Genomic DNA, 25562 nt, shown 5'->3' on the forward strand with positions numbered 1-25562 from the left:
AAATGCCAACATACAGAAAGAACACCTTAAGACATATTGAAAAGAAAACGGGAACCTAATGGAAGAAGGCATGCACACATTTGGAGTAAGTGTCGCTTGGGGAAGTTCTCAATTTTACCATAAGCTTTAAAATCAGGCACCAACAACTGCCCTCCAGTTGGGGAGACCTGTCCTCTTGTGCAGGGCTCAGCAATAGGACTGAATATTTAGACCAGACAGTCAAGAACTTTAATAGGGCAATAGATTTCAATTACTAAGTATTTAGAGCTGCTCTTCCTGACGGCAGTGGAAAAAGCCCCTTCACCCAGGGGACTGCTGGGCATTCTAAAGGCACAAAACAAATGATGTAGCCAGGATGTCAGCACAGCTAGTTCATCCTGAGCAGCAATAAAGGCCAAAATTAGAATCAAGAGTTCTTTTCGGTAATTTCCCAAATCCCCTCTAGATCTGGTTTCATCACTTAGGTCAATTCAAGTAAAAATTAATTATAGTTTAAAGAGGTCCCTAAAGAGAGAAAAAGCAGATTTCTAAAATCAGGCCCATTCTAGGTGTCCGAAGTTCTCTTACATACACACACACCCCTCCAAGGAAGGCAACCTCTTGCCTTTCTGTGGCCAAGATATATTCATTTTTTCACACTACAGATTTAAACATGAGCAAAACAGATAAGCATAAAATCAGAGAAGGTGAAAAACAGAAAAGGTGACTGAAGACATTCAACTGTCTGAAGAGGAGGAGTGTGTAAAGAGATCTGATCAGATAAGATAGGCAGAAAAAACAGGGGGACACAGAGACAAATGTGCCACAATTTATCCGCCTCCCGTGGGGTTTGGTGCCTTCCCATAGAAATGTGGTAACTTTGCTAGTCTCCTTATAAAAAGTACTACTTTTATTAAATTAAATAGTCTTGACTGTCTTGGTTTTCATGCTCACACTTTCAGACAGCAGAGGATTCAAAATGGCCAGGAGTTGATAACATAGAAACTAATTATCTATTTACTACATTTCCAACATCCAAGGTTTTCTACCATCTCTCTTTTTGAAATGCAGTTAGCATAATGATTACGAGTTACCGATTTTCATATCTAAGTTCCATCATTAATCTCTCTGTATTCCAATTTCTATAACTGTAAAATAGAAATAATAATAGTACCTACAGGTTTATTTTAAGGATTACATGAGACAATATATAGCAAGTACTTACAGCAATACCACAATTGCTCTATGAATGTTAGCTGTTATCATGAAGTCATTACTAAAAGAAGCTTTTTCACACATTTTGCATGGGAGATGTTTTGGGAGAAAGAGAGGAATAGAACAGATTTACCTTACTCTGAGAAGAAAAAAGCAAGTGTACCAAGAAAGGGGCTGGAGAAAGAGATGAGAAAAACAGCTAAAAGAAAAGGCTGACTTTGTTTATTTCTTCCAATTATTCTGCATGCCCATGTTCTATGTCACCATGAAAACCTGAGTGACTGCCACAAGTTTTCGGATACTGGCAATGAAGGTGAAGTGCATTCACGTGGGCTGAGCTGTCAAACTCTCTTCTCTAAGCTCCCTTAGGAAAGGGAGGAGAAAAGGACTTGCTTGCTGCCTTGGCCCGGACTCCCTGAGCAGCCAATACTGGGGAAATTTTTTGATCAGAGGTAACTGATAGTCTAGGCCATCCACAAATTGAAGCTGTTAGCTACTGTCATTCAGATGAGGATGAAGTTAAAAAGAAAGCATCCCTGTCATCTTTTTTTTAAAGGCTTCTTTACTGCTTACTGGTATTCAACTTTTTGTCTTAAGAAGAGAGAACGGCAAGCCAGAGTTACCTTGCGAGGTGTGCGTTTCCAAGTAGTGCTCACCACACTGGACGTGAACGGGAGGCAGGATGTACGGCTGCTGCCTGGGCTGAAACAGAGAACATAGAGGAGGTGGGGAGGCCTGGCAGACACGGCCGATGACTCACACAGCCGGCCCGGGCACACGGCAGTCCCGCCACGTCGTCAGGGAGGCTCGTGGCAGCCGCTGTCCCTGCCACCCCTTTGACTCAACCTTCTTCTACCCATCTGCACTCCCATCTCATCACTAAGTTTGGAACTGGAGAAATGGTAAGGGAGAAATGAAGTTGGTTCAAGATCAGAAAGAGAAAGAGGTTACCATCAAAGACTAAACGTAACCATTTACTATACATGTTCTAGTATACTTGCAAAGTTCCCTATGCCTTCTTTCACAAGAATAACTTAGAAAAGGTAAATTATTCAAGGCAGGCAGACTGACTGAGCTCAGGAGTTCAAGACCAGCCTGGGCAACACAGTGAAATGCCATTTCTATTAAATATACAAAAATTAGCCAGGCATGGTGGCACATGCCTGTAGTCCGAGCTACTCGCGAGGCTGAGGCAGGAGAATCACTTGAACCCGGGAGGTGGAGGTTGCAGTGAGCTGCGATCACGCCACTGCACTTCAGCTTGGGCAACAGATTAAGACTTCGTCTCCGAGAAAAAAAAAAAAAAAAATTATCTGGGCATGGCGGCGTGCACCTGTAGCCCCAGCTACTTGGGAGGCTGAGGTGTGAGAGTTGTTGAGCCTGGGAGGCGGAGGTTGCAGTAAGCCAAGATCATGCCACTGCACTCCAGCCTGGCGACAGAGCGAGCTTCCATCTAAAAAAAAAAAAGGAAAAGAAAGAAAGGAAAGAAAAAGAAAGGAAGGAAAGGAAAGAAAAAGGAAGGAAGAAAGAAAGAGAAAGTAAATTATTATAACCCATCTCAGAAATGAGAATAAGAGGGACACCTGTTTTGTTCTCAAAATTCCATTCACAAGCTCCTACACGTCAGCAGAGCTGTGCCTGAGATCCCAGTTCACAGCTCCACATCAACCTTCAATAGGAACAGGGTTAGTGTTAAGCTGAGCCCAGGGTGAATCTATTTAAATATCTCAAATGCGGCCCACAAAAATGAGTGTATAGCTCTCCAGACCACTTGCTGGCCTTCCCCACTGCAGAACCAAGGGTGGAAAGGGCCCTGTCTACCCGCCACCGCAGTGCAGAATCTTTTCCACAGTCTCTTAAAGATGGCTATTTAGACTGAACCTGAATAACTTCATGCTGCGGAAGAGGGACAAGTTTTCAGAGAAACAAAACAGAACAAAAAAAAAAGCACAATATTTGGTGAGCCAACAAAGGAACGACGGTTATGCACTAATGTAATCTAGAGCAAGCCATTTAACTTCAGTCAGTCTCAGTTTCCTGTCAGTCAAATCAAGCTCTTCCCTCCCCTACCTCAAGTATTATCCATTTTATTTATGTATTGAGGTTCCAGGTAAAATCTGTTTGAAGTAAGAGTTTTGATTTGCAGGGGAAAAAAATCTTCAAAACCCTTAAGCTTATAAGCCACCAAACAAAATAATATCTTATATTTCTTTTTTCTGAGACATTGTCTCACTCTATTGCCCAGGCTGGAGTGCAGTGGCACAATCTTGGCTTACTGCAACCTCCGCCTCCTGGGTTCAAGAGATTCTCATGCCTCAGCCTCCCTAGTAGCTGGGATCACAGGCGCTGCACCACCATGCCCAGCTAGTTTTTGTATTTTTAGTAGAGACGGGGTTTCACCATGTTGGCCAGGCTGGTCTTGAACTCTTGACCTCAGGTGATCCACCCACTTTGGCCTCCCAAAGTGCTAGGATTACACGTGTGAGCCACTGTGCCCAGCCAATCTCTTATATTTCTATTAGCCTTATAGATTTTAAAGGTTACTATTTTGAGAGAAGAATCTGAGATCAAACCAAGAAACCCAAATCCAGCAGGGGTCACACTTTCTCAGCATCCCTCAATGGAAGAAATACACTGGCCAAGAGCTTGAAGCTGGGTAACTAACTCACCTATCATTTTCTCTGACACAAACAATGCTTGATCTTCAAAGTGGCAATAAAAAAAGGGATCCAAGAATTAAAAGGAATCAAGACAGAAGAAATGAAGAACTGAAATCAATCTAAGAAAGCAGTTCGGGCTACCAAAGAAAAGGGGCTATATTCCCAAGTCTCCCTTTGGCTGATTTTTGAGTTGCAATTTAAAAATATTTTTCCTTTTCTTGGCAATACATAATTCAACTCAAGTTTTCCATGGTAGCACAACCATTTTCAGGCTTTAAAGAAAAACACAGTGGGGAGGGATTTGTACAAGGGAATAGAAATACACCGCAAGGCAAAGTGGGTTTACTGTCTTTACTTGCCTTATTTAAAAAAATCTAATAAGTAAGTTACGGTTTATGAACTGACATAAATGAGCAGACTTACGCCAGTTCACAAACAGCATTGTCAAAGGACAATAATAGCTAATCCCTCAAACATCATTTCAGGATTTTATTATTTATTGCATCTCTTTATATATTCTAATTCATTATTCCATTTCTTTCCAGACGTGCTAATAGAGAAACAAATTTGATGCCAAAATACAGACAGAAGAGGGCAGGTGAAAAACAGCAATGAGAAGTTCTGGTTATCAGCAAGGAAGCCAAGAGACAATGTTATCTGGTCTTACTCACTCATTGTAAGAAACTCTTGGTGTAATGGTTTAAGCCTAAAGGACAGGAGAAAGAGGGAAGCCATTAATTGGATCAGACTTCCTATAAACTGTCTTCATCTGAATAAAATAGGTAAGCCTCTGCATCCTCTCTGGATATGAGGACAAGATAAGATCACAAGAGAGCTTTCAAACACTTTGCCTCCCATAGGGTTTCAAGGATGTAAATGAAAAATTATTTTGCTAATAAAGACATCTATACTCTAAAGAAGGGAAAAGGAAGATAACATTCATAAAGGAGAAGAATAAAGAAATCAGTGCCATGAACAAATCTATTGGTACTCAGGGAAAGCCCAAGGTATCTCTTAGATCTCCAGGGCCCAGGATCACATGTGAGGTATTGTGCATAATATTGAGAGAAATAATATTCTCACAGGCACTCAGGAATTACTGCGATGTCATAATGGCTCAACTCAAGAATTCAAAGAGTCCACATCTAAGCATTTTCCAGAAAATATTTTTCTTCTCAAAACGTTCCCTTCAAAAGACAAGTTAAAGACATGCTATCATGTATACATTGAATATGAAGAAAAACTTAATTGCATTCTATCAACTTGAAGGAATTGTTGATCTAGAGAAGTTCAAAGGTCATATGTTTATTTTGATTTTGTGTAAAAAACCATAACCTAAAATAAAAGAATTGTGAGTTAAAACAAGCAGAAAACATTAAAGGAAACCAATTCTTAACATCTGTTATCCTTGAGTAATCCTCAAAACATAGCCTAAGACAGAACACATGCACTGAAATTAATTGTTTCCTTATTCACATGATGAGGAAAGCAACTTAAACAAAAAAGCAGCGGCTAAAGCTAGATCAATTCAAACTCTGCTGGCTAATTAAAGCCTAAAATTATGGAAGTGCTTTGGAAATCTGATTTTTTTTAAAAGGCCTAAAATTAGGAACTATGCAATCGATTTTCCCCATCAGATACTCTGCCTGAGACCATCAACCAGATCCGTTCAGTTTTTGCTCATTTAGAAGGCATTTTCTCACTAGTTTATCAAGCTCTCTCTATGGCAGTGAACACAAAAGAATTTGTGGGGCTCATAACTGAAGATGTATCTTCACACAACAACCAGAACAGATAAGCAAGGGGATGAAAACACACCATAGGCTGTATGTTGATGGAACATGGTCCCACAGGCCTGGAATAAGACCTACTCTCAGGGTAAACCCGCAGCCTCAGCCACACTTAAGAGTAGTGGTGGGCATGGATGGATCCAAGGGGGACAAAATGGGTGTGCATCGCACCTGCTTGACAGAATGATGCCTCTGTGTTCTCACAAAATTTCACCTCCTCATGATGCCCTCATCATCCCCCTGCCTCAAATTAACAACAAAGAATGCTCAACAGTCAGATCACTTGATCACTGCAGCTTCTATACATACCAGAGAGGACCGGCTCCAGGTGGGCTGGCGTCTGATGGGGGGTGGAGAATTTGACTGTCTACATGAAGAGGTGAAAAAATGAGAATGGTTATTATTATTGATATAAAAAGACCAGATAGACAAGGGAGGGAGAGGAAGTAAATCAACAAGATTGGTAATCGTTACATCAAGACATAAACATGGCTTATTTCCGGTGGTAACACTAAGAACAATTTTGATTTTCTTTGTTTTTCTCTATTTTCAAAATGTTCAGATAGGATACTTTTAGAATAAGTTTTACAAAGTAATATTAAACAAATGGAGGCTTATTTCTATAGAAAGACTGGAGGGAAATAAGCAAGACTGAAAAATATCACATTACATGGATTTTTAAAAATTGTACTCTTTCTACTGTTGTATATATGTAAAATCCTTCATAGGTTTTTTAAAAAATGCAAGAAAAAATATTTTTAAAATGCTTCCAGTCAAATGAAAATACGAAATAGATACAATATTTTCAGTGTGACCATATAAAAGGTACTTTTTATTAAGATAATACATTTTACAAACATTTATCTGATCAGATATTTTCCAGACTAAGAATCAACATATTTTTTAATGTAGAGATTAAAAAATGAATTGGAAGTATTAGCAAATTCTTGAGAGTTGAAATCAAAGATGCCTTCAAGCCATGCGTCCCAAATGCTATAATATTTTCCCTCATTCTCAGTGCTACCATAAAACAAACAAACAAAAAAACCAGGACTTGTACAGTTTTTTATTAGGGTAAGTTCTTCAATTCAAAGGACTCTCCTTATTCTGAGATTTCATCCTTCCTACTTTTTTGGTGATAAAATATATTTTATGAAATGATGGAGGCAATATAGCAATGGTGGATTTTTAAACGACTGGCTAAATAATACAATATTATCAGACCTATGTTATATATACTGCCCCCTAATTTTTCTCCCTATATCAAGAAATTGAGGAGCCACTCAACAGAGCTATACCTCCAGACGACAAGCAGCAGCTCTGCAGGAGCAGAAAAATCAGTAACGATCTTTTAGAGGTCAGAGAGTCTCGCCCTCTGGAGAAGGACGCTGCTGTGTGTGCGTGGAGAAGGACGCTGTTAAGATTATGCCAGTTCACAGAACTCCAGAGGGATGCCCCAGGCCATAACATCGTGCTGGGACGCTGAACTGCATATGGAATTTAATGGGAGTGTGTGTGTGTGTATAATTTTGAGAGTGTGCCCCAGGTTTTAATCAGGTAAGATGTTAGGAACCTCTTATACTCGGTTAGGAAGAAGAAAAGAATGGTTATTACAGAAGCAGAATTGAGAAACAGAATTTCTTCTTAGTTTTCAGACTAATATGTGATGTTCACTAATACTGGAGGAAAAGACCACCAAAAAAAGTAATAATAATAAGCACTCCGTAAATTTGATAGTAAAACCATTTGCTGAGCTGTGCTTAAATCAGAAGACGAGAGTAAAATCCAGTTCTCAGTTTTTAAATTCACCCTAGAGAAGTCAAGGATAGCATTCTTGTTCATGTCAAAGATACCCCGAGAAGTCAAAGGCAACTGCAGAGTAGAAATACACAGAAGTGACCTATCAGGAACCTGCTCAAGAGAATGGTGTGGTGGGGCACATGGGAGAATGTGTCCGGAAGAAACGTACAGCCGCTTCACTTGCCACTCCCCGATCAGGCCTTCTTCTGATTTACATTTGCAAACCAAGCGGGTAGGCCTAATACTATCAGACATACTTTCAGACCCCGACAGTGACCAATTGCAGTGACTGGCTTGAAAGAGCCTCCGTGGTGTGGAGAAAAAAGTCTGCCATGACCTGGCGCTCCAGCTATAAAGCGGCCGCGTTCTTCAGCAGGAACTGCTCTAGGACAATACTCTACATACTCTCGGATGTGTCCACTGTGGGAGTGGAAAAGCAGTTCTTCTCTTGCATTTATAACCCTGACGCTCTTTGAAACAAAATTAAACACATTGGGCGCCCAAACTGCTGAATGTATTCGGCTGAGGAACGTCTTTTGAAGGTAACCAAGAAAAAGACAACGATAGAGTGAGCCCCAGCACGCTCCATCTGAGGTCAGGTCGCATTTAAGTGCCCTCATCACACGCCTCTTTATCATCTTTATTTCCAAATTAAATTAAAAAAATACACACGGATTTGTGACACCTATGAGTGTCTTCCACATCTTCCTCTAATTACCCTGGCCTCTCATTTACAGTCAGATGACATGACCCAGGAGAACGCGCAGGGTTAGCCAACTGTGCAAGCGACACGGGGCTGAGGATGACAGGAGTGCCTTCTCTTTCAAGCTAGCTCGTCACTCTGTTACCCACTTCTGAACACACTCCGCGTCTGACACGAAGGGGCACCCTGGCAAATTGGGAACTGCTCTGCTTCTCCAAACTCCTAGCAGAGGGTTGGAAAGGCGCTAATGCGGGCCACCCCATCCAGGCAGCCAAGCATTCACAGTCAATTTGTGAATTATTCTCTCTCTGGGCATATGCACTACACTAGACAGTCTTCATCATTAACGTTTTCATTCCTGCCCTGGCTTTAGCTTACTTCTTTAGCTTCTGCAAGGAACAAGGAAAAACAGTGAATAGGAAAAGCAACCTACAGCACCCCAAAAAGACATTAATTTAGTCTGATAAAGCCATCCCGTTGAGGGGGGGACTAAATGTTTACTTACTCAGTGCAGATTTTGTTTTGTTTGTAAAACTTGTGTCGTGTGGCAAACAACCGAGAAATATACTTGGCATTTTCGATATCATCCTTGGAAAAGAAGAGACAGAGAAAAAAATAAACATTAGTTGAATTAGTTATACATTTCATTAAGATTCTTCTGAGGAGGGACACATCCCTTCCAACCTTCATCTCAAGCACAAAATAATACATGGGCCAGCAAAGTAAACCAGCCTGCTGAATTTCAGCAGCAGCTATGCCTACAAAGCCTACCAAAGAGTGGCAGAACATGCCGTCTGCCAAGGAATCCCTATGTCCAAAGTGCTGGGGTTACACTGATGAACCGGCATGTCTTTACGTAATTCCCGACCAAGCGCTTTCAAAATAAATAACTGAATCAAGGCACAGCATAGAATAAACACCAGACTTCATTAAATAGGAGGCAGTGAGATGCCTTGGCTCTCGAGGAGGCACTTAACAGAAGGTCAGTAGCTTAGCTTACTTCAGATTAAGCTTGGGCTACGATGGGAAAGAAAACTCAGGTCCGCCAGCAAAAGCAAATGGAATGCAATAGAAGAATCAGGGGTCACTAGATGAGGGCTGTAACTAGAGTGCTGAGGAAGGCGGCACACCAGACAATGTGATCCATCACACATAAGGCAGGTGGAGGGACCAGAGTCCTAGAGTCAAAAGGACAATACTTTTACAATAAATACAATACTTTTACAATAAAAAAAAATACAATTATTTTATTATTTTATTTTTTGAGACGGAGTCTAGCTCTGTTGTCCAGGCTGGAGTGCAGTGGCACGATCTCAGCTCATTGCAACCTATGCCTCCCGGGTTCAAGCGATTCTCCTGCCTCAGCCTCCTGGGTAGCTGGGACTACAGGCACCTGCTATCACGCTTGGGTAATTTTTGTATTTTTAGCAGAGATGTGGTTTTGCCATATTGGCCAGGCTGGTCTCGAACTCCTGACCTCAAGTGATCCACTGGCCTCGGCCTCCCAAAGTACTGGGATTACAGGCATGAGCCACTTCCCCTGGCCGGAAACCTGGTATTTTAAACATGGGTATTTCATCACCACTATCCTGGAATGAGTAATGATAGCATTGACCAAGTACTAGAAAGCATCTCTTCAAGAGAATATTTACTATTTCAAGATAGGGACAGCAAGGAAAGGACATGAGGAGTTGAAAAGTCCAAAAGCCAGTGTCTTGTCAGACCCTGCCTCTGTTTGTCTGTTTTGCTTACCGTGTGAAAGAGGGCAGTCTCTTCTTTGTTGATGAGCTCCACCAGAATGGTCGACTTGTTATGAGTGATATTCCCCATGTCATTCCACCTGGTCAAAAGAAATGTCACTGTGAAAGATGTTCCAGGCATTTACGACACAGCAGAGGAGGGCTGTTTGCTGCTATCGAGTCTCATTTTTACAAATTATGATTTAACTATTTTTAAGTGAAATGTTCTTGCAAAGGATAAAAGTAAAGAAAATGCAGCACGTATCCATTCAAATAGCTAAAAATTCTACATAACATATGTCTAGATATTGCTATTTATAAATTATAGTTTTCTTTGTGACTAGCAATGAGGAAAATCTGCAAGGGACTTTTGCTTCCCCCTCTCCCACTTTTTTCACATTTCCAAAGGGACAAAATATTTCCCATGACCACCACTTTTTAATGATGGAGGAGCATATATTATTAAAACGTCATGTGTTTCCAGGAACCTAAACAGAAGAATCCACATATTCTGTATTGCAATATGCACTACAGATTCATGATGCCACCTAAGAAAAAACACCTATTGAAGCAGGAATGACAAGAGAGATCTTTCAGACTATAGAATAAACTTTTTGACTTTTGGACTTAGTGTCAGCTCCATATGCCAGCCACTAAGTATATATTAATTGTCTGTTTAATGTGCCTACACTTTTGGGAACATACACACACACACACACACAGAGTTTCCTTCCCTGTCTTCATGGAGACCTTATCTAAAATGAGATACACCAAAACAAGCACCAGATGAGGAAAGATAAGCTACTGCTTCCCACCCTACTTGGAACCAATTTCTAACCATCTTTTACCACTACCTACCCTTCACCTATAATTCCCTGCCACCGCTTTTTCACTCATATGATGCATCTGCTCATTAATACTTCTACCATCCTCTGTTTGGACAATAACTTTGAGACTCAGCTCTGGGAGTCACCTTCTCTAGGAATCCCTTCCTCATATCCCCCCTACCCACACATGAGGAGAAGAGCCTGCTGCAGTCCCCTACCAGTCACCACATTGCATTACAATTTTTACTTCTGTGATGAGATCTCTAAGGAGACCAAGTAGACCACAGGCCCCATACCCAATGCAGGGATTCTGCCTTCTTCGTTTCTGTGTTCCAAGCACTGAATCGAGTACCTGGCACACAGCACTCAATAAATGTTTGCTAGAAGAATAAAAAGCAATAATATTGCCTCTCAGCTGTATAGAATTCGATTCTTACATCAAATCTCTATGGCAGCTATTTTTGCTCCTACTTTAAAAATGAGGCAATATAGACACAAATAAGTACCTGACTTAACAAGTTTACTCTGTACATCAGGGATGGATGAGTTCTTTACTTGGGGTTTCCAGCCTTTCCTCCAGTCATCATTCCCTTATACCAGTACCAAATGTTTTTAGGTGCCTCTGCTGGGGCAATACTCTCTACAAGTGCTGCACCCAGCTTGCTTCGCAACCGACAGTTCTATCAGATTACATCTACGTGGACTCACAGCTACATGCTCCTTAGTGAAGGTCTCTAGAGATAAGAGATATTTGGTTTCGTCTGGCTTCATTCCTTCAAATCAACTGCTGAAATCCTAGATACACTTGGAGCCCCACCATATGACTTCATCTAGTGGTATAATTAACATGACGCTATAGTAGATGTGAATTCTCATCTCGTAGTGGTTTCAAGATAAATGAAAAGGGCTGGAAACAGTTTCTAAGGAAACTAAGCATAACCTGTGAGTGGCTTATGCTCATGAAATTTCCAAATTGCAATTTTCTTCTCTTTCACTTCAACAGCTGGTGTGCAAGACTTGTTTACTTATCTGCTGTGCTGTAGGTTCAAAGAGAAACTGAAACATCATTTTAACTATGGAGAACTCGTAGGACACAATGTCTGGATAGCTTTGAATGGGTATAAAAATTTAGTTACAACTCTGCACATATTTACATATTTTCCTCAATTAATTTATACTTTGTGGCAGATATATGGAGCTGACACTAAGTCCAAAAGTCAAAAAGTTTATTCTATAGCCTGAAAGATCTCTCTTGTCATTCCTGCTTCAATAATGTCTCTATTTAGAGGGCAAGAGAATATCATAAAAACAATGACAGAGTGGGGATCTAGGAAAATAAAATCCTATCAGGAAGCTTTTGGTTAGAAAATTGTCTCAAAATGGCCCTACTGTAGTTGCTGATCCAGAGAGTACATGGTCAGTTAAGAGTCACTTCCAGAAGGTGGGCTATGCCTGCCTCCAAGAGCTATCTTTGATAGTGTGCCCTGGATACACAGATCCGCCTATCAGACACACATACAAGAAAGCTGTTCTTCCAATCATGGGCCATGTTGCCCTTGTAAATGAAAGCTAGAACACAGTTTATCAGATCGTTGGCATTATGATAAAATCTATGAGCACCAATACAAAGCAAGCATATTGACGTGAAATGCAGGACGAAATGGCTGCATCTCTATACTGGTATCTTTCCTGATAAATGGAAAAGAGGACTGAAGTGTCCAAATAATTAAAAGTACCAAAGCCCCCTAATTCATCATAATAAATAGATTACTTTTTCAAAACACATTTTTAAAAATAATCGCCTTTTGTTCACATAAAAATCAGTTTGCACTCTTGTGGCACAGGTGGTTCAGAACAATGGAAAGAAGTGTTTAGATTTAATGACTGACTGGAGAGCCAGTTTTCAACCAGACTCACGAAGTTTAGTTTCACCCTTGTAACTCAATAGGGTTTAACAATGTATTTCTTGGAGTCAGGTGGGAAGGGTTTCTACGAAAAGTGAGATGAATTTAACGCTTAAATCCTGCAGAGGGCTCACCTTATATGAGCTGAGAAAAGTCAAATCTTATCCACTGTTTGGCTCTTAACTCATTTGGATGTTAATGTAACATTAACATTACAGTCCCTCAAGGTGAAAAACAAAAAAGAAAAACAAACAAACGAATAAGACTACCTGTGTATTACTGCTTGTCTTCCAATTCTGTTCCTCACGAAAATCCCCATAAAGAAAATGCCAAGGTGTACACAGTTTCCATGATTGTCCTGGGTTAAGACCAACAAAAGATACTTGTGATGACTCATGTTCACGGCAACATTAGTCACAACAGCTAAGATATGGAATCAACCTGAGTGTCCATCCACAGATGAATGGATAAAGAAAACGTGGTACATGCGTACAAGGGAGTATCATTCCGCCTTAAACAGAACAAAATTGGCATCTGCCACAATACAGATGGAATTGGAGAACACAATGCTAAATGAAATAAGCCAGGTACAGAAAGACAAATAACACACGTTCTCACTTATACGTGGAATCTAAAAATCTGAACTCATAGAAGCATATAGTATAATGGTGGTTACCAGAGGCTGGAGAATGGGAGGAATGGGGAGAAGATGGTCAAAGGAAATGAAGCCTTGTTAGACAGGAGGAGTATGTTCAATATATCATGGTGACCATAGCATAGTTAGTAACAATATATTGGTGTTTTGTTGTTGTTTGTTTTGAAACAAGGTCTCACTGTTGCCCAGGGTGGAGTGCAGTGGCATGATTTTGGCTCACTGCAGCCTTGACTTCCTGGGCTCAGACAATCCTCCTACCTTAGTCTCCCAAGTAGCTGGGACTACGAGCATGCGCCACCATGCCCCACTAATTTATTTATTTATTTATTTATTATTTATTTTTACAGACAGGGTCTTGCTATGCTGCCCAGGCTAGTGATCCTCCATCCTCAGCCTCCCAAAGTGTTGGGATTACAGGCGTGAGCCACTGCGCCCCGCAACAATGTATTGTATTCTTAAAATCACTAAAAGAGTAAATTTTAAGTGTTCTAACCACAAAGAACTTACTCCTCCTGTCTAACAAGGCTTCATTTCCTTTGAACATCTTCTCCCCATTCCTCCCATTCTCCAGCCTCTGGTAACCACCATTATACTATATGCTTCTATGATTTTAAGTGTTCTAACCACAAAGAAATATGTGAGGTAATACATATGTTAACTGGTTTGATTTAGCCACTCCACAATATATACATATTTCAAAACCCGTAGGCATCACATCCCATTTCTCACCCATGAGTAGAACGAATCATACACAACATCATAGCAATAAAGTGAACAGCTGTGTTGGGGTCAGGTCCTACAGGAACTCACCCACCACACATCCTAGTGAACTATATATATAGAGAGAGAGATTTTTTTTTTCCTTTTTTCTCAATTTGTCACAACACATTTCCATTTTAAAAGAGAATCTCTGGATTTTCTCAGATTCATTGGGATTTGGATTTTCTCTTTCATGAACATCTATTAATGTCTTTTATTTTTTAACCTTACCAAAGTTCTTGTTTTTTAAATCATTATACATGTAATAGTTTGAAGAGCTGAATATCCTTGAGGGCTTGCTTAAAGGAAGCCAAAAGCAGACCTAGACCTACCACTTCCTCAGTCCAGAGGCTGAAACTTTCACCTCTTAAAGCCCTCGATGTGTCCCTTTGCAGCTATCATCTCTGGCCCTTTCAGTGCAGAACGTCCCATTCCTCAGTGAAGGGATATTTTCTCGAATAATTACCTTTTGTTTCCCTTGTTCACTCTTTTTAGAACTCCCATTATTGAAATATTGGACATTCTGGACAGGTCCTCTAATTCTTTCATCTCCCGTCCCCGACTTACCATTACTTTGTTTTTTGGTGAGACTTTCTCAGTTTTATCTCCTAACCTGTCTATTAAGTTGTATACTTCTGATATCACATTTTTAATTTCAGAGTTCATTTTTGTTTTCTAAATGCATCTTTTTGTAAGTACCTTATTCCTTCAAGGAGGTAAAATTAAAAAAAAAAAAATATCCTGAGGCTCACTGAATAGTATTTTGAACAGGGGGTTCTTCTTCCTGTACAACATCTGCATCTGCCAGTCAGTCCACTGCTGTTCTTATGATGTTGATCTCTGTCATTCCTAGAAGGACACTGTGTAGAGTGATGCTTGACTGTCTGTTCGCATTTGAGAATCGGATGCTAAATGCTGGCTGGGAGCTCTCTAAGCACAGGAGGGGCTTATGGACTTCACTGGCAGGTGATCTGTTGAGCCCTGTCTTGGGGAACCCCAGATGTCATATTCTTATCTTCAGTCTGGCCTCTTGGTCCAGTCAGGCGCTTCCAATCTCCTGTCTGGGAAAGCATCACCTGGCTGCCAGGGTTCTGAGAGCGGAGTGGGAACCAGACATCTAGTGGACAAACTGTCAGTCCCTTAAGTGAAATCCTGCTTTCCCATGAGGGAGGTCTTCTTTCTGGAGCAAGAGTGGAGCCACGCACAACTAGAACTAAGATGGAAAAGAAGGACTTCTACATTCCCTAGAATACTTGATCCCATTTAAGGCACAAAGAAGGCAGGGACCTCTTCTCAACTCACCCTCTAAAGCTTACATTCGAATAAGAGTCTTCTAACAGAGACAGAGAAGGAGTACAACCCCTGTTGGTCGCAAAGCAAAAAGAGTGTTGAGAGACAATGAACCGGCAAAGACAAAAGAGAACCATCCCGTAATGCTGATTCCAGGAAGTTGAAAAAGTAACAGGAGGTATATGTGAGAAAAGAAGATAGGAGGAGTGGAATTAGAAAGAGAAGGGGAATTCTGCAGAAAGATTTCCCTGGGCACTTTACCTGCAGAACTGTAGGGATGCAGATAAGGGAAGAGTTATTCACCAAGATGGGGCAATGGCAAAAGCACAGCAGGGGTGCCTCTGGAAGCCAGTACGCTGGGGACACTGCACTGGTCAAAGCTTAAGGGCTCTAAATCCAACCTAGCAATGGATAAAGGCTCCAGACTCTGTCTTACCCATCCCAGAAGCACCCTTTGCCATGTCTATGTGCTCTGACAATACAGGACTGACTCAGGCGGTGCCCATACCTGTATCTGTGGAAGGAGGGGCAGACTTGTTGGGAAGGTGACTGGTCTTCTTCTACTCTTGAAAATTTTTGAGGAACCACTCATGGAAAAGCCCATGCTAAATTCATGTATTTTTCCTAGGATATATCATGACATGCTTTTATTTTGTCAATAAGAACCTGTACCAATCAAAAGAGAATCCAGTCCCACTCACAGCCTTTCCCTGCATATTTTCTTGTCTGCTTTTTTACTCATTGCAGAGCTGACCACATCACCACCCCCACTGGTACTGTTGCTCCCACCCCCATCCTTGGGTCACCAGGAATCATGCGGTCTATAGATGGTCACCTTAGATATGCACAGGTATGTGGGGAGAAAGAGGAAAAAGAGGCAGTGCAGCTCAGTTACCTGAGCTTGGCAATGAGTCAGAAGCGCCTATCTTCCAACTCAGAGGAAGGTATTATAACCCTTGTCGGTCCCACTAAAGAAAGAACATACTAGAAAGCACATCAGAACCAACCACAGCAGATTTCAACATATCTTCAACTGCCCCTGTTTTCCGCAGTCCACATTAAAAAACAAGACAAGCAAATTGCCGCAACAAAACCTCCAACTTCCAGGGATTGAGAAGTCAGTTTTCCAGAAGTGGAGAAAAGTTTACTCTGATTTTTCAATGACCCAAAATATGACTATATATGGGGTGCAGAAATGTAAGTGGGATGCAGATGGCTTCATAAGGCATTATTGCAAGGAAAATGGATTACAACCCTATGAAGGGCAGCTATTAGAGAAGAAAAGAAAATTAAACAAATCTAAAAAAGAGCCATTTAGCCCTTTCTGAAAGCTGCGGCCACCCTGCTCGATTCTACTTGATGCACATGGGCAGTTCTCATTAAGGCAAATTGCAAACGTGCAACAGAGGGGGAACTGAACACTTATAAAACAGCCAGTGGAGCCAGTCTGGAATGAAATGTTTGTGATGAAATTGCAGGCGTCTCCCAAATTGCTAAAATGTGCCAGTTGCTTTACATTTCTGATCAATCTCCGTTTTTTGTAAAGTTGGTCAGCAGAGAGCAGAGAATGAGTTTGGATGATGGGCTCAGCTCTGTAAATGACTATGCTCCATGACTCCCCCAACCACACCCACTTCAGGAGGTAGATGTGCTGCAAAGGATGTGATGTGCTGTAGCAGTTTCCTAGGCATAGTTTCCATAAAACACCAAAGGGGCTAGGAACCCACAATGGAGGGCCCTACAAAGCTGGAGAAATAAAACATGATTGTATACAGGGAACATTTCATTCTACCTCACAAACAATTATCCCTGTATTGGCTCAATGAAGAGAAAAAGAGAATAAGAAAAGTATCGGCTAGAGTCTTCATTAAGGTTTCACATGACATTGGCTGTTGACTTGTCCTGTTATAGGACTGGAATATCAGCCTTGATACCTCCAAGGTGCCGAATTGGCTGATGCTTGCTACTCAAGTAGATGGAGTGTCTTATTGAACTATTCTGCTGAGGACTATGGCAAACTTCAAAATGTCTTGGTTAAGAAAAGCATTTGTTTATCTATAATAAATTGGACTTGTCAACTAATGCTGCATAGTAAAAAGAAGGCCAAGTCATTCTGGCCCACTGCTATCAACACCGATTTTCCAAATGCCAGTACAGGTAAGAGAAGGTTAAAGCCAACACAGGGCACAGCACGTTACCTTTACAGGGAAGATTTCCTGTCCAAATCCATCCAAACGTTCCACTTCATTGATGTACATCAGTTCAGCTTCTGCTGGCAGGATTCCACTAAAATCAAAATAGCATCGAAGGAAGAAATGGTTAAGGGCAATCAGTGGAAGATCCCACTCTCCTGATGGCAAATTCCAGAGCTGTGGTTTAGCTCTAGTTTCTGGGAAGAGCAATCATTACCCAACTGTGAGGGTAGGGTGCATTACTAAGTAATTCATTAACATCTTTCCCAGTAGCCTTTTACTCAACAGGGAATAATAAGAGGAAGGTAAAGTATTTAATTAAGAGCCACAGCCCTATAAACATGAAATAATTATTCCAGACATCCCTTCGAATATGTTGCCTACTTTAAAAAGAAGTTATTTTTCTCTCATCTGGGAGAAATCTTCATTATGGGAAAAAAAAAAAAAAGGAAAAAGTTTATAATGAGGATAATATTTTGGGAGTCAAATGGCCATGGCTCATGCCTATAATCCCAGCATTTGGGGAGGCTGAGGCAGGTGGATCACTTGAGGTCAGGCATTCGAGATCAGCCTGGACCACATGGTGAAACCCCGTTTCCACTAAAAATATAAAAATTAGCTGGGTGTGGTGGTGCATGAGCCTGTAATCCCAGCTACTCGAGAGTCTGAGGCATGAGAATTGCTTGAACCCTGGAGGTGGAGGCTGCAGTGGCCCGAGATCACAGCACTGCACTCCAGTCTGGGTGACATAGTGAGAATGTCAAAAAAAAAAAAAAAAAAAAAAAAAAAGCCATGACGAGAGAACTTAGGATCACTCCATAGGCCTTGATATCAAACTCTTGGTGCTTCCTTGAATTAAAGTTTCTCTCTTTTTCTTTCCTTCACCTGCCTACCACTCAACACAGCACTTTAGGTCTTCACTCTCTCAGCACAGGCTTCCTAGATTCTCTGAGGAAGGAAGGAAGGGAGGGAGGGAGGGACGGAGGGAGGGAAGGAAGGAACCGAGCAGTTTTCAAGTCGACATTCACCTTTTCAGAACGGAAGTACAGAGCTGAGTCACGTGGTGGAAGAAATACAAGTGTGTTGGCTCAAGCCCAGAGTTGCTGATAGGGAGATGGATGCCTCCTGCCCCACAGGCAGTAAACATCTGTTGTGCAGGCAGCCCCTCTTACCCTCTGCCTGCCTTACCTGTGGGCTTTGTGTTCTTGGGCTACCTTCTGGGTCAGCTCCTCCAGAACAGCCTCTTCCAGGGCCAAATCCTATAAAAATAGAAAGTGCTTAAGGTCACACGAGGGTGTGGGCATTTGCTATTTTGATTGTAAACCTTAAAAGCTCCCTTCCTCAGATGTTCCTGATTAGTCACATTTCCTCAATATCTCCTTTACTGCTGTAGAATTAAAGGTTGTAATTTTTAGATGTGAGTTATGATTTCTACTGTTATAACATGGCTCTCCATTATAACAGGTTATTTCCAGGTATATTTTGGGTTGCCCCCTAAGTTCTGTGGTCCCGGGGAATAGCTCTTTTCATTTATTCTTCTCTATCCGCCTGCTTCTCAGATGTACATTTATAAAAAATGCTTTGCATGTGCTTACATATTTCTAATGCTTGGGGTATAGGCCAATGAGTTCCCAAGCCATCATCCCTTCAAAAGTTGAGCCTAGAAAGGGACTGTGCCAGTCCTTTCTGTATACCAGGAAATGCATTCAAAACCGCTGAAGGCAGAGTAGGCTCATTCTGATGTTACTTGATGGTCATGGGGGCAGAGGAAGCCATGATGGCTAAAACATCTCCAGAGAGCTCTGTAAGGCAACAGGTGTGTAGCTCACTAGTCAGCTGAACCCCAGGTCCCTGAAACCCGCGATGTGCTGACTACTGTGGGCTCAGAAGAACCGATTACACACATCTTTTCCCAACTCCCCTTCCGAAACACCATGGTGGGAGGATTGACATCATGGAAATGGGCTTGCTAAACACTGGCCAGGGAAGCACTGCTTAGGATGGTGAGATGGAATCAAGAGGAATAATCCAAAATGAGCAGACCAAAGCAATTCATTCTTGAGAAGTCGATAGGGGTAGAGATTCTAGAGTTTGTCTCATGCCTGTGGTGGTCTGGGGCTCAAGTCCCAGGCCAGCTGCTTCTAGCTTTCCTGGGCAGCAGATCCCACATATTCCAGGCTAGTAAGCACCAACAGAGGCACAGATGGGCACTGTTTTCCTGTGAGCTTCAGAGGGGATGTCAGAAGGAAGTCTGAGCTACACCCTGATGTGGGTACCATCCTACTAGGAAGGGAGGTAGGGACTGATATTTTGGCAGAAATCATAACAAATGCCCCATTCCCTTGATTCTAAAATACGATTTATATAAAGATTTCATCTCCAATTTAACTTTTCATGGATGACAACACTACCCCTAAAAATGTACACCTCAAAACTGTGAAAAACATCCCATCTCAAATCGTTAAAATGTGAAAAATCAATATATTTTAAAACTGGAAAGCAAGGGCATAATTATATGCTAAAAATTCCATAGCTCTGCATGTCCTGCTAATTCTAGAGTTCATGAGAAACTTTAGAGCAGACAGGGAATTATGGCAGCTCTTACTTTTCACATAACTGATTAATTTGTGGTTTCCCATTTAGCCATCCATTGAAATGACTCAAGTTCATGATAAGAAATAAGCTCAACATTTTTAGTTTCATCTTGTGGAGTAACAAGGATACCACAAGACTTACAAAGTTAGCTATGTGTGTGCATCTAGGGATTGAGTAAAACCCCATTAATTTTGAAAAGCTAATGAAGGGCATGTGGCAAGAGAATAAAGTGAAGATCAAAAAGTGTTCCATTAAATCTCTGTTTCCTACTTTTAAAAAAGAAGAAGCCCAGAGGTACCCCTTCTGCTATTGTTCTCAACTTAACCGCCTCCATCTGCACCTGGGGCCTCCCTGAGGTATGTGCCCCACCAGGGAGAGTGTGAGCGTGGCCCTGTGGGAATGAAAAATGGCAGAGCGCATGCCTGTACACAGCCACACACCTGTGGAGCGCTCTGTGTACTTGACTTTGTTCTTTTCTCTGCTGAAGAAATGCCATTTAACAAATTTGGTTACATTGTAAGATCAAACACAGCCATTCATCCTGTCTTCCCTCCCCCACCAAAGGAATGCATTCTCTTTGAAAGTTCCAGTGGAACCAAGCAGAAAGTTTACACCCTTCTAAGACTACCCCTGGCCTACTCAGCAAGGTCAACAGCAGGGCCTGGCATGCAGACCATTCTTCAATGTGATTCAGCTTCCCCTTCCAGACCTCCTTGCCCAAGAGGTCAAGTCCCAGGCCAACGCCTCTTCTAACACACACTGCTTTTACATTTCCATTCGGAAAGGATGGGCCTTTACATGCTCATCCCCCCTGGGAGAACCATCCCGTCACATCATGCAGTGTGAAATGCCACATCATCCTTAGGTCATGTCTCAGCTACCACTTCCCTTAATAGGGCTCTCCTCTCTCCCCAGCTGGACATAAGCATTTTCGCCTTTTGACCTACCTCTTCCCCTTATGCATGTCTCCTCTCGTATTCTGCCCACTGCATTTCTTACACGGTTATGTGTATACTCGTCTTATCCTTGATCCTTGTCTCCCACCCTCTATGAGAGTATAGGCTCCTCAAGGGCAGCAATTCTTCTTCATATCACTTAAGGGGCCTATCATAGGGCTTCTGTGCAATGACAGCTTATAAGGGCTAAATATATAGTAAGTGATAAATACATGCTTCTTGAACTGAACTCACTATGCAACATGTAAATTTCATGTTGTCAAACAAAAGTTTAATTACACAGAGCTGATTAACAATCACTGTACCTTCTGCCTGTGCTCTGCTTACATAACAAAAAAAAAAAAAAAAAAAAAAAGCATAGAGTGATGTTACCTGGAAAGCACACCCTTCAACGGCCTTATATTTGCAAGACATAGAGACAGAATAATAGTGCTAATAACAATAATAATATGACAACTAAACAAACAGTTGTTGAGAATTTACCATGTGGCAACTTGTATTATATATTTCATAGTAGGTATTTCACAAGTATTATGTCCTTTAATGCTCACAACGAAATTAGGTTTGTTATTCTCATTTTTAGATGAGAAAACTGAGGCTTGGAAAGGTTAAATAACTTACCCAAAGTCATGTAGCCAATAAGGGGCACAGCTAGGATAGGGTCACAGCACTGCTCAGCAAAGGTGCCATGAAATTGCCAGCCACAGGCCACAGTGCACCCAGGATACAATGGGGCAGGGGTAGGGGCTGAAAGTGGACAGCCAATAACTAAAGTCTAGGAATATTCACAACTCAGATAAGGCCTCTGCCACATCACCTTCAGTGTTCAACAGGGCTTTTTGGGATGACGAACATGTTCCATACCTGAGCTTTCCAATACAGTAGCCTCTAGACACATGCCGCTACGGTGCACTAAAAATGTAGCCAAGGCCGTTGCAGTGACTCAGCCTGTAATCCCAGCACTTTAGGAGGCCAAGGAGCGCTTGAGGCCAGGAGTTCAAGACCAGCCTAGCCAACATGGCGAAACCCCATCTCTACTAAAAATACAAAAATTAGCCAGGCGTGGTGGCACACGCCTGTTGTCACAGGAGGGACTTAGGAGGCTGAGGCAGGAGAATTGCTTGAACCCGAGAGGCGGAGGTTGCAGTGAGCTGAGATTGCGCCACTGCACTCCAGCCTGGGTGACAGAGTGAGACTGTCTCAAAAAAAAAAAAAAAAAAAAATGTAGCCAATGCAATCAAGCAACTAAATTTTTAATTTTATTTAACTTGCATTACTTTAAATTTGAATGTAAATATCCACACATGGTTAGCGGCTACCACCCCAAAGAGAGCCATTTTAGATCCAAGAATAACAATGTCAACATTTGTCTGTCCAGTGACGAGATTATGAAGTCTATGCTGTTCACATATCTGATTTGCCTATTGTTTAGTGGAAACACAGTCTTATTCTGAAAGAGGTATAATGTACAAAATAACTCCTTTACTATTTCATAGCACTTTAACCTGTCAGAGCATTTTACCATCTACAAACTCATAAATATCACGCCGGTAATCACCTTTGAAAATTCTGAGAAGCACCCAAACCTGGTCTCTTCCTAAAGGCAATGTAATAAAGGCCTTTAATGAGAGTAAGGTGAATAAAATGTGCGAAATTATCAACCCACCCTTACTAACTACCCCATTTGACGCAAAAAAGTACACACTCTAAAATTCTAAGTTTGAGCCTCACTTTCCTCCCACCAAGCACATTGGGAAACACCCTGACTTTTGGGATGAGCTTCTGAGACATTAGAAATGTTGACTCAAGCATACTGACATTAAGCCCTATGAAGAATTTCTCTGCTAAGTAATATGTTAATCTCTTTGGAGTTTCATTTAATGAGTAGAATTAACAAGGTATGAAAACAGCAGGCACAGCAGATAATACTACTGTTTACTTGGAGGGAAATAAAATAAGAACGGAGGCTGGACACGGTGGCTCACGCCTATAATCCCAGCACTCTGGGAGGCCGAGGCGGGTGGATCACCTGAGGTTAGGAGTTCAAGACCAGCCTGGCCAACATGGTGAAACCCCATCTCTACTAAAAATACAAAATATTAGCTGGGCATGGTGCTGCACACCTGTAATCCCAGCTACTCGGGAGGCTGAGGCAGGAGGCAGAGGTTGCAGTGAGCTGAGATGGTGCCACTGCATTCCGGCCTGGGCAACAAGAGTGAAACTCCATCTCAAAAAAAAAAAAAAAAAAAAAAAAAGAATGGAGTTATTCATGAAAAGTTAGAGATGTGCAATATTCCCTAACCATTAAGAACAAGGTCAACTTTGGACCAATTTAGACTGACCTCATGCACTAATATGGATAATTCTAGACTTACCTATCCTAGTCTCTCAAAACCTAAAACCTTTGTCACCAGACACTCCAATTTCTCCCATATGCCATCACCGATAAGTTGCCAGATTTTGCCTATTTTACTTCAAAATATCCCTTGCTTTGCTTTCTTGTTTTTCTTTCACTAACACCTAAATTATATCCTTTGCCCAAAACACTAAAACGGATTCCCAGCTGGCCAGCTCAAATCCAGCAGTTCTCAAAGTGTGGGGTCTGCAGACCTCAAAGGTGCCCATGCATTCTAACTCCTCAGAAGTTTCCAGTCTCATCTGCCACAACTCCCCTCCAGTAGCTACAGTCAAACCACCCAGTGGATGCTTTCTGAACACCCAGGCCACACTGCCTCTGCTCCTTCTCTGTCTAAATCATTCCTTGCTCCCTACCTCTTTGCCTAATAGCTCACATGCCATTGGTCTTTCAGCCTTCTCTAATCCCCCAAGGGCATGTGACCTCTTCCCACATAAAATTTATCAGACACTTTATCACACTTGGCTCTTTATTCTGATTTTGCAAACTTCCTATTTAACCAACCACACTGTAGTCTCCTTGAAAACAAGCACCATTTCTTATATAATTTCATCCCCTGGGTGTTAGTCACTCAGGTCAGTGCTTGGGGTGAAAGAGTTGACCAAAAAAATAAGTAGTGAATAATCATGATTTCTGAAACCAGAGCCAGAATGTTGATTGGTTATAGCTGTTCCCTAAAATGGCTTTCAATTTTTTTTTTTTTTTTTTTCCCTGAGACGGAGTCTTGCTCTGTCGCCCAGGCTGGAGTGCAGTGGCATGATCTCGGCTCACTGCAAGCTCCACCGCCTCCTAGGTTCACGCCATTCTCCTGCCTCGGCCTCCCCATTAGCTGGGACTACAGGCGCCTGCCACCACGCCCGGCTAATATTTTTTGTATTTTTAGTAGAGACAGGGTTTCACTGTGTTAGCCAGGATGGTCTTGATCTCCTGACCTCGTGATCCACCTGCCTCGGCCTCCCAAAGTGCTGGGACTACAGGCGTGAGCCACCGCGCCCGGCTCAAAATTTTTTAATCCCTCCTCATTAACACTCTTCTCTTTTACTCTGAAGCTACCAACCAACCAACCAACCAACAAAAATTCCCTAGGGGTTAAAATCTAGTCTACCTTTACTTCAACCCAGGAATGGGCATTTTAGTTTATTGATTCATTTTATTTTATTTTATTTTTTATTTTTTGCGTCGGAGTCTTGCTCTGTCGCCCGGGCTGGAATGCAGTGGTGTGATCTTGGCTCACTGCAACTTCCGCCTCCCAGGTTCAAGCGATTCTCCTGCCTCAGCCTCCTGAGTAGCTGGGACTACAGGTGCATGCCTCCACACACAGCTAATTTCTTTTTTTTTTTGTATTTTTAGTAGAGACAGGGTTTCACCGTGTTAGCCAGGATGGTCTTGATCTCCTGACCTCACGATCCACCCGCCTCGGCCTCCCAAAGTGCTGGGGTTATAGGCATGACCCACCGCACCCACTCTCATTCTAAAATTTTTATGCGCACAGGCTGTGTGCCAGATGACAGTGAACAAGACAGGATTCCTGTTTAAAGACCATAGAACTGACCTTCTAGCTGACAGTAATAAATACATACCTATGTACATACATAAGAATGAATAATGTCAGATACAGAAGTACACATATGAAAACTGATTTAACAGGAAGGATGGTGAGGGTGTATGGGACAGGGGGTCAAGGAAAGAAAGAGCTCTCTGGGAGGTAATATTTGAATTGAGACGTGAATGTCATAAAGATGTGCAGCGGGGCATTCCAGGCAGAGGAAACCCACATACAAAGGCTCTGGGGTGAGCAGAAGCTCAGTACGTTCAGACAAAAAAAAGAGCCAGCATGCCAGAGGGTAGAGAGTAAACGAGGGAGAGAGAGAAGCAAAGCAGGGAAGTGCCTTTTTTGTTAAAACAAAACAAAACTTTAATTCTATTGACAAATAATAATTGCATCTATTTACAGTACAATGTGATGTTGTGACCCACATATATATTGTGGAATGGGCAAGTTAGTCTAATTAACATATCCATCATCTCTTATAATTATCATTTCTTTGTGGTGAGAACATTTAAAATCTACTCTTTTAGCAA

The 25562-nt window shown here is 41.8% G+C and overlaps 1 protein-coding gene across 3 annotated transcripts in view; it reads right to left on the bottom strand.

Annotated features, from left to right (window-relative positions):
- Positions 1-25562, bottom strand: part of PTPN14 (protein tyrosine phosphatase non-receptor type 14) — a 197990-nt gene that overhangs the window by 29546 nt on the left and 142882 nt on the right. For all 3 annotated transcript variants that reach the window (XM_065541676.2, XM_065541678.2, XM_065541683.2), the window contains 7 exons: positions 18702-18772; positions 17520-17607; positions 12887-12975; positions 9900-9987; positions 8653-8735; positions 5954-6011; positions 1818-1896 (listed from right to left, as the gene is read on the bottom strand). In XM_065541676.2, coding sequence (XP_065397748.1) covers positions 1818-1896; positions 5954-6011; positions 8653-8735; positions 9900-9987; positions 12887-12975; positions 17520-17607; positions 18702-18772 — 556 coding nt within the window. The remainder of the gene's footprint in view (positions 1-1817; positions 1897-5953; positions 6012-8652; positions 8736-9899; positions 9988-12886; positions 12976-17519; positions 17608-18701; positions 18773-25562) is intronic.

Source organism: Macaca fascicularis, chromosome 1, assembly GCF_037993035.2.
Source record: "Macaca fascicularis isolate 582-1 chromosome 1, T2T-MFA8v1.1".
NCBI lineage: Eukaryota > Metazoa > Chordata > Mammalia > Primates > Cercopithecidae > Macaca > Macaca fascicularis.